This window comes from Dioscorea cayenensis, chromosome 9 (assembly GCF_009730915.1).
Source record: "Dioscorea cayenensis subsp. rotundata cultivar TDr96_F1 chromosome 9, TDr96_F1_v2_PseudoChromosome.rev07_lg8_w22 25.fasta, whole genome shotgun sequence".
Classification (NCBI taxonomy): Eukaryota; Viridiplantae; Streptophyta; class Magnoliopsida; order Dioscoreales; family Dioscoreaceae; genus Dioscorea; species Dioscorea cayenensis.
The window spans coordinates 13,197,983-13,208,172 of NC_052479.1; the positions used below are offsets into that span (position 1 = coordinate 13,197,983).

General features: G+C 40.3%; 1 protein-coding gene across 1 annotated transcript; it reads left to right on the forward strand.

Annotated features, from left to right (window-relative positions):
- The first annotated feature begins 7,103 nt into the window (after window positions 1-7,103).
- Window positions 7,104-8,202, forward strand: LOC120268352 (photosystem II protein D1-like). Its single transcript, XM_039275786.1, is given in 5 exon segments — window positions 7,104-7,220; window positions 7,223-7,510; window positions 7,512-7,550; window positions 7,552-7,581; window positions 7,583-8,202. Coding segments are annotated over 5 exon segments (1,065 nt in total). The 3' UTR covers window positions 8,174-8,202.
- The last annotated feature ends 1,988 nt before the right edge of the window (window positions 8,203-10,190 follow it).

Here is a 10,190-nt window from a genome sequence, read left to right on the forward strand (position 1 = left end):
GCATTTATCGAGTTGTATTCATTGCTCTATCTTTTTATATACACTCGAGTTATTTTTGTTTTTTTATTGAACTTTACTCGAACCCCCTCGTATGCGTGCATGATGGTCTTGTCTTCATGGGAATTGACACTTAGTCATGGGCACGGCCAAGATGCTTAGGAACTTGGCCGTGTGAGCTTCACAACCCGTTGGAACACTACTCCCATTGAATTAGCTTCATCAAACGCAACACTAGGAGTCAAGGGAGTATTGTTTTGATTGCTTCTCCCACATCTATTTTTGAATGATATATTTTGAGTGAGTTTTCCTGTGTACATTGAGGATAATGTACAACTTAAGTGTGTGTGTGGGGAGTTTCATAACGCGCACATCTTTTCTATTGTTCTTGATTGATATATTCTCATCATAGCCAATGGCGGTTCACCTTAGTTGCAATGATTGTATTCTTAAGTCTAGGAGAATTGTTAACATTGAATGTCTTCATGCTCTAGTTCTTGCTTGAATTTTTAGGAATTTTTGCCAGATTTACACTTAGTACACAACTCACTCTATGAACTCTATTGGAAACACATGTTTGATGTTAAAGGGACTAGTTAGGTTTACTCTTTTGAAAAAAAGTCGATACTAGTTATGCCCTAATGAGAAAAATAGTTTTTATCGCTTTATTTGTGTTTGTTGGGTGGACGAGAGCTACCACCTATGAAGTATGAAGCTACTTTCACAAGTCAGATACTAGTTATGCCGTAATGAGAGAAAGAGCTATCTCATAGGATGAGTGAAAGCTACCACTGGGTAGAAAGAGCTACCACCTCGAAAGTGTGAAAGCCACCTTAGCGGCCGCTTTGGAAAGGGCTGCCTTAGAGGAATGTGTGAAGCTACTACCATCTTTTAAAATTTTTATCACTTTTGTAGATAAATAAGTCCCTTGTACTTAGAACTTTGAGGAGTATAACTTGGGGTGCTTTGAGTGAGTTCACACACTTACACGAAATTCGGGTTTGTTGTCCTTTTTGATTCAAGTTTTTAGCTAGAGCATTGATTTTTTTCGTATTTAGTGTTAAAAATTTTTCCTTACTTGTAGAATACATTCTTTGTATACCTCGGTGAACCTAAGGCCAAGCACTTTCAATATTTTTCTTCATTGATGCACGTAATGTTTAATTTTTTGCATGAGGACAAGCAAAAGCTTAAGTGTAGGGGAGTTTGATAAGTGCTTGTGTGATATGAATGCGAAGTATTATTTCCTTATGATGAGCATTACTTTTCTCAGGTCTTTATACTAATATATGTGTTTTTATGTTACTTTTATGCAGGTAGGGTTGTGAGGCCGAGTATGAAGGAAATAGCCCAATGTGGATAATAATGCACCAATTTTGGAGGAAATCTTACTAAGGTTCAAACGCGAAGACATAGGTCAGGTGTGAGATGCTAGAGTGTGTGCCAACCTCCTCGTATTCGAGTGGGCACATCCATTTGGAGGGGCACAAAGTCAGTCACATTCGAGCATTCCGACTTATGCACATAGAACAAGAGCTCCACCAACGTGTACACCATTGAAGAAGCAAGTGATCCACGACACGAACGTGTGCCCGTTTGTGTTACCCTGATGAAAGTATGGAATTCAGGAGTATTTCCGGTAGAGTGGAAATTATCCACGCCCATGTGGAAATTCCACAGGGGTGTGTGACATCACACACACCCATGTAGTCGCCCGATTCCAGCACTATTTAAAGCCAATTTCAGCCCCGATTTCAATATTCTTTTCTCCATCTTTTCCCTAACTAGTGAGAAGGCATCGGCTAGGGTTTCGAGGGGTATTGGCCAAGGTTTTGGAGAAGTTCTATGGCTCCGACATCGTGATTCCATTAGGAAGAAGGTTGGTAGGGGAGCTTCGATCGAGGCGTATCCTATACCGGACGAAGGAATCCTTGGACGATGAGTAGAGGACTCTCCACAAGATCATCGACACGATCATCGAGGGGGTTTCTTTATGGATTCATTGCTTTTACATTCGATTTCTTTGATTGTACGAAGCTCCATGGAGAGCTAAACCCCTAGTGGGTGCTTGAATGATTGTGAACCCTAGGATGTATTCGTTTCATTGAACTTCTTTATTATGCTTTCAATAAATTGATGTTTATTGTGAGTTCCAACCTTGAATGTTTAATTGTATGAACATTTCCCCTAGAGTGACACTAGGGTTGAGAGTTCTTGTTGGTAACCTTGTGAGTGAGTGACACAGCACGAGCGTTAGACAATGCTATGTTGGAGAGGGTTGAGAGGGTGAGTCGAGAGGTACAGGAGCGTCCCCTTTCCCTTCCGGCGTGATAGATTCTACCTCCGTTCCTTGAGTTCTTTACGAAGAGATTCTACCTCCATAATAGAGTGAGTGGTCTAAGGGATGAACCTCCGCTGGGGCCTACTTGCGCGTGCAATGGAGTGAAGCGTTGAGAGGATCTTAGTATCTAGGGCTTAATTGTGGCTAGGGATCTTCCGCCTGGACCAAAGCATTAGGAAGAGATTTATCACTTGGAATCCCTAGAGCTCATTGAAACTCTATGCGAGTGCGAGGTGTTGAGATTATTCGATTTCTCCTCCGGGACATGTATAGAGTTAGGCATAGTTGACCTTAGATTTGGGACTATGTATGTAAGGATTTCCATGACTCACCATGGCATTGATTAGGAAGTATAATAGAGAGTTCTTGCACTTGAAATGATTATCCTAGGTGAAGCATCATCCGAGTACCACATCTTTATCGATTGCCTTGCCCTCTTCTTTATTCTTGCTCTCTCACTTGTTGCTTTTATTGTTGAGAATTGAATCAATTTCGCAATAATCACTATTGATCTTTCATATAGCTAAGAACCAAATTAAGTATTTTCACTCCCTACTTCCTGTGGATTCGACCCCGCTCACCCGGGATTATTACTTCGATAAACCCTTGCACTTGCGGGATATACGCAAGGGGACCTTGTCAGTCCACAGCTTGTGAGACAGGTCTTGGTCTATCCAGTCAACCTATTATACGTCAATTTCCTTCTGAGGCGTTGATACCAAGTTAAAAGACAAAGACTTTCTTTTCCGTGAAGGGAATGTCAATTGGTTGCTGATTAAGGTAAGGTGCAGAACAGATGAAGACCTTGAAGAAGACTTACCCGATAACGAACCTTGCGCCTTCAAACTTTTTTTTTATTCTTCTAGATTAGGATATGTGAATAAAAGAATCCATAGTCCCAGTTGGTCCCCATCGATTTGGATACCTTTCGGATAAGACAAGACTCTATAATCTTCCCTAGGAGAAAAAACCTCAAAAAATTTATATGATTGAATAGCCTGAGCCTAGACTAGCGAAGAAGGATACCAGACCTAGTACTAGAATACGATAAACAAACTGGCCTTTTACTGGGCATCACGTTCCTCAATGGCCAACTAGGAGCACGGAAGCGATTGAAGCATGCCCAGGCTAATACAATGGATCAATGCAGGGGAGACTAGCCGAGAAGGCTAAGCTAGCAATCAGCTATCGTACACCAGCGGAGTCTAGTCTTCTTATCGAGATGAGCACGAGTGGTCAATGAGATCATACAACCTAAGCCTGGGCCTACTGTTATGTGTTTCGATCCTTTCAGTGAGAGCTTGTGACCATCGCAGTGACCGCAGTATGCTTAATCGACTGTCTCTAAAGAATCCTTGGAAAAATGTTTGAAAGTTCAGTTAGATTACAGTGAGTCAGTGTACCTTACTTTTGAACTCTTCCAAGAGATTAATGAATCAAACCCCCATCCTTCATGTAGAATTCTCTAAGTAAGAGGGATATTGATGAGTGCGATCCGCAAGTGCACGGAGTCGTCAAGTAATACCTCTCGTGCGAGCACGAGAGGGTCGTATTCCCCAGGCCCAAGGATCTACCCTTACTTCCTCTTCGCTTATTGTCTAGTCGATGCAGTTCGAAAGGTTTCTCTAATCTATTAATTTAAATAAGATAACTACAAGTGGAGACTAAAATATGGAGAGGGTATAAAAATCGGGGAAAGGAACGGTCACGGATGCGGATTCCCTAGGGGCTACTAAAGTGCACAGGGATGCTAAGAATGTCATGCAATTGAAGGTTTGGACCTAGAGATTTCCTAGATTAGGTCAACCCGATGGTCACGCCATTGACCCCTCGTCCCATACAAACAAATCCAAGCAACAAATCCATGCAAACAACTACAAATGGCATAATAAAAACTCCCTCAAACAATGGAAGAAGGAAGACAAGCCAAGCTAGGTGGAAAGGCTTCCACGGACGCCTGCAATGGGGAGCGGCTTCCCTCGCTGCTCTACAAACTCCCCAAAGAAGAGATCGATGAAGATCTAGCCAAATCCGAGCTTCTCCCTTAGATTTCCCTTCTCCAAAACATGTAATCTTGCCTCTCAAACACCGGTGAAAATCGGCTTTGAAGAACTCTCCCAAAAACTCCTCTCCCCGCCCTAGAAGAAATCAGCTTCTTATATACCCCGTCAGTCCATCGCGGGCTCCATGCGGGCGCATGGAGCCCGTGAAGCCTCACGACCAAATGCCCAAAAACCCGCCGTGCTACAGGTGCTCGACCATGAGTGTTTTTACTACAGGACTTTTTAATACATTGTTTTTTTCTACAGTCCCCGAGGCTTGAGAATTCTGAAGAACCTCACGGGCATCCATGCGGGCGCATGGAGCCCGTGGAAAACTCCCGACCAAAAAGGCAGCAAAGAAGGACAATGACTCGCCATGGCGTCGCTACAGAGTGCCGGGACCCCAAAAATGCCGCTTTTTGATGTCGAATTCATCCGATTTGCATTTTTTTAAGCATTGTTTGACTCATTTAAGACCCTGCAACATCGAAAATAACCAATTTAGACATAAACGGGCATCAATTCGTTAACATGTTCACAAATAATACAAGATTAATACATATAAAATACATACATTTAGGCGTTTATCAGATATCTTATTGATATTCATCGTGGATAGAAATTCAGGCATTAAATTCCCACATGAGACTAATCTATTTTGATTTTTTATGACATACTGTAAAACTCACTATTGATTTGAAAGGGCTGATGCTGGAGCTTGTTCATAACACTACAAAGTGCCTTGTAGTCTCCTCCTTTGCCAATATCAATATGAAAATTCTTCATGTTATCACTACATAAGAGTCGGTAACGATATAATATTTCACCTGTGGGTCCACTTAAGTACCCCCCTGAGAGATCCGAAAGAGTTCTAGGATTTACCCCCACTGGACATGCACTTGTCTAATCTAGAGGTCTGCTTACCATTGGTAAATTGAGCTTTACCGGTAGTAATGAAATACCAAAGTTGCAAACAACGTAGAGATGAGTAGGAAGATAATATTTTTCTCCTTTCTTAATGCTCACAGCTTCCCCAGACAAACTACTAATATATTGGATCAATTTTCTGGACTCCATGAATTGTACTAAAGCGGCTTCGAATGGGTAAAGATTAGCTAATTTGGTTTTTTTCACTGAATGTCCAAGCTTTCAGAGATGAAAAATCTAGTTTACACCTTCTGCATTTAAATAATTTTTATTGTAAGCGACCGAATTTCTCTAAGTGTTCAACCAAAGTAGCAACACAAACCATAACCTGGGAATCATCGGGGTTAAAAACAATTGCTAGAACATGAACTATTAGTGCCTCAAGCATATATTGACCAAACTCAGAAAGCAATTCCATATCATCAGCTTCAAGCCGTCATTTCCTAAGATAGTCCCTAGCACATTCTAGTTCCTTCCCAATTAAAAGTTTGATAATGTTTTTAGTACTACTATAGATCGATTCCTCATCAAAGTTCATAGTTTTATCCTCAATAGTAATTTGGAGATCACGTAATTCGTCTTCAGTTAATTTACATTTTTTGCTTTCTAAACGGGAAAACACTTTTTCTTTGTATAAGGCAGAATTAGATGCTTTATAGTTTGTTCAACTTTGTGGTTCTTTTTTGCTCAAATAATATTGGTAAAACTCCTCCCAAAACCTTATTAATTTGTTTTTATCTTCATCTTTTAATGGCAAATCACTCAATGAGTTTGTAACGCCAAGTATTGTTGGATACCGTAGAAAAGAACCTTATATTTATGTATTTGTTCATTTGTGATTTATTAAAAGAGTTATTGGGATTTTCTTCCCGCGCTAACTTATTTGACCGTAGCATATCTATAGTTATTCTCCTACATAGGGTCTCTTCTTAGATTAGAGCAGTCGTCCCTACCCCTGGACATCAGATTAAATTTTCACACCTATACAATTGCGATGAGAGTCCCTCAGCACCACACAGTCTGAGGACATACAGCAAGAGAATGACATTGGATAGAGATGTCTATCCTTCTCGGATTTTCCTAATGGTGCCACTACCTGGTGAAAATTCGAAGAGCTGATCGACCCTCTACGAAAACTAGAGACAGACTCAAGTATAAGTGATCACACTTTTACTCTAAAGGGGCACTTTTAGAGGAGGGGACTTTCCTTTTTAGGTATAAATGATCACACTTTTACTCTAAAGGTGTACTTTTTCCTTCCTGCATTTAGAAGCCGATTGGATCTGATCCAGTATCCACTTGAAGGAAGCATGGGGTGACTGCTGCTCCACCTTCCCAAATAGTAGAGTTGCAAGAGGCTAGAGAGCTATGAGATCGATTTTCTTCTTATAGATGATTCAAAAGAGTATGGAAGAGTGGAGCATACTTGCCTTGTAACTACTGCACCAGAAGAAAAGGACATGGGACAAGAAGAAGCCCTCTTTGAAAGCCGCAAATCCCTTCCTTTTGAAATTGAAAGTGGATCCCCCTCTTCCGTTATGCTGAACTGAGATCCAGTCTTATGGACCTGACCTTCAAGCAATCTTGTCTTTCCCGTAGCTCAGCTGGTAACCCTAGAGGAGATAGGACAGCAAGAGAGAAGGACATTGGGCGATCCACAACCCTACTTGAGATTGGTTGACATTAACATACGGGCATGTTATACTTTTAAATAATAGGCCTTCTCTTATCTATATCTACATAGAAAGAGTTAATTTAATACGTGTGCTTGGGAGTCCTTAAACCATGATCTTACCATGACTGCAATTTTAGAGAGATGCGAAAGTACAAGCCTATGGGGTCTCTTCTGCAATGGTATAACCTGCACTGAAAACCATCTTTACATTGGATGGTTTGGTGTTTTGATGATCCCGACCTTATTTTATTGACCGCAACTTCTATATTTATTATAGCCTTCATCACTGCTTCTCCTGTAGATATTGATGGTATTCGTGAACCTCTTTCTGGATCTCTACTTTATGGAAACAATATTATCTCTGGTGCCATTATTCCTACTTCTGCAGCTATAGGTTTGCATTTTTTCCCGATATACATGGGAAGTAGCATATTGGTTATACTATACAATGGTGGTCCTTATGAATTAATTGTTCTACACTTCTTACTTGGTGTAGCTTGTTATATGGGTCGTGAGTGGGAACTTAGTTTTCCGTTTGGGTATGCGTCCTTGGATTGCTGTTGCATATTTCAGCTCCTGTTGCAGCTGCTACTGCTGTTTTTCTTGATCTATCCTATTGGTCAAGGAAGTTTTTCTGATGGTATGCCTTTAGGAATTTCTGGTACTTTTAACTTTATGATTGTATTCCAGGCAGAACACAATATCCTTATGCACCCATTTCACATGTTAGGCGTAGCTGGTGTATTCGGCGGCTCCCTATTTAGTGCTATGCATGGTTCTTTGGTAACCTCTAGTTTGATCAGGGAAACCACTGAAAACGAGTCTGCTAATGAAGGTTACAAATTCGGTCAAGAGGGAGAAACTTATAATATCGTAGCTGCTCATGGTTATTTTGGTCGATTGATCTTCCAATATGCTAGTTTCAACAATTCTCGTTCTTTACATTTCTTCTTGGCTGCTTGGCCTGTAGTAGGTATTTGGTTTACTGCTTTGGGTATTAGTACTATGGCTTTCAACTTAAATGGTTTCAATTTCAACCAATCCGTAGTTGACAGTCAAGGCCGTGTCATTAACACTTGGGCTGATATCATTAATCGTGCTAACCTTGGTATGGAAGTAATGCATGAACGTAATGCTCACAACTTTCCTCTAGACTTAGCTGCTGTTGAAGTTCCATCTACAAATGGATAAGACTTTTGTCTTAATGTATATGAATCTCAGAATAATAAATACAATAAATAATGATGAATGGAAAAAATAGAAAATCCTTTAGTTAGATAAGGGGCGGATGTAGCCAAGTGGATCAAGGCAGTGGATTGTGAATCCACCATGTGCGGGTTCAATTCCCATCGTTCGCCCATCACATTATTGAAAATTTATAAAATGAAATTTAAAATATTCCTATTTATTTATTTAGTGACAAAGAAGAAAAAGCGTTACTTCTCAAAGAGAAATTTCCCGCCCTTTTCCTACTTCTTCTTCCAAAGCATACGGCTTTCTAGATGTATATGATGATATCTAGACAGATGGATCTTATATGAATCGTATGATAAAGTACCACATGAGTGGATATATAGGAATCCAAATCTGCCAAATCACTCATGTTATGATCTTCTACATCCTAGGTCTCCCCATTCCGTCATCTGGCTTATGATCTTCATGTAGCATTCAGACCAATTGACTCTATGAAATTACGTTGATACTTCCACATATTGCGGGTAACGTAGGAGACATCTCTATTTTCCCCCCTAGGATCTTTATAATTACCATTACTTAGCTTTCAATTCGCCTGTGACCATCAAATTAAATGTGAATAACCCGTCTTCTTCTCTTTGAAAGAAGGGGTGCTTCCGGTTCTGTGCGTGCTTCAAACAATTTTGTCTTCCCCATATTTCCATATCTCTAGAGTCAATAATTTTCTATGAGGAACTACTGAACTCAATCACTTGTTGCCGTTACTCAACAGTTTTCTATTGAGATCTATCCCATAGAGGTACTCAATTTGGATCAGTGATCGATTTCTAGGGTTCGTCATAAACCTAATTTAATTGGGTACTTCCAATTATGTAAATCAATAGTTCAAACCGCACTCAAAGGTAGGGCATTTTCCATTGATATACGAACTTCTGTACTAGAAACAATGGTATCTCCAATTATAGCCCCTCTGGGATTTCAAATATATCTCTTTTCACCATCCCCATAGTATATGAGACAAATGTTTGCATTTCGATTAGGGTCATATTCTATGGTTATGATTCTACCAGATATGTCTACTTCATTCCATCGAAAATAGATTTAATGGTATAGATGCTTATGACCTCCCCCTCTATACCCTGCGGTAATGATTCCTCTAGCATTACGACCTTTACCACAATGATGCTTTCCATAGATCAAATTATTTCATGGATTGGATTTCACTTGACTGTCCACGGCTCCATTGGGTATGCTCGGGGTAGAAGTGTAGTATAAATGTATCGCCCTCTTCTTTATTAAATGAAGTATGTATTTTCCATAAAGTTCTTTTTTCTATAAGAGGTGTAATAGAATAACCCGGTTGAAGGGTCTATAATGCATTGTATGTCCCATAATAGGTCCCATTCTTCTACCCTTTCTCGGGAGTCGATGACCATATTACATTGACACAAAAGAAGAGTTCGACCCAATGCTTTATTTCTGTCCTAGTTGATTCTGATTCGACATTAGAAGTATATTGATTCTTCCCCAATAACCGAATACTTTTTTCTGTAAACACTGCACATTTTATTACATCCATAAATCATTTTCTTCCCCCAATATCCAAGGAGATTCAAGTCAATTTACTAGTTGGAAAGGCACAAAGGCAGCCACATCTTCATGTTCCTTCTCTTTGTGAAAATTGCAAGACCTCTCAAAGATACGTTGTTGAAGAAACGTTTTATAGCCTACCATATGGATGTGTGCCCGGACATGTAGCCTCAAGAGAAGAGTGTTCGGATCGCGTTTTTGTGAAAAAGTACTACAGTCAATTTTTGCCCTATTGACGTGTGCGGACATGTGGCCTCAGAAACGTTTTATAGCTCTGCTCACGCGGCCGCATGGAAATTCCTGCAGCCAACGTGGGCGCGTGAGGGCACGTGACAGACGCGATCTAAGGCTTATAAATAGCCGTTTTGCCCTATTCTTTCTCATCTTTTGTGCGGCTTGAGGGGTGAGACGGCTAGGGGTTTTG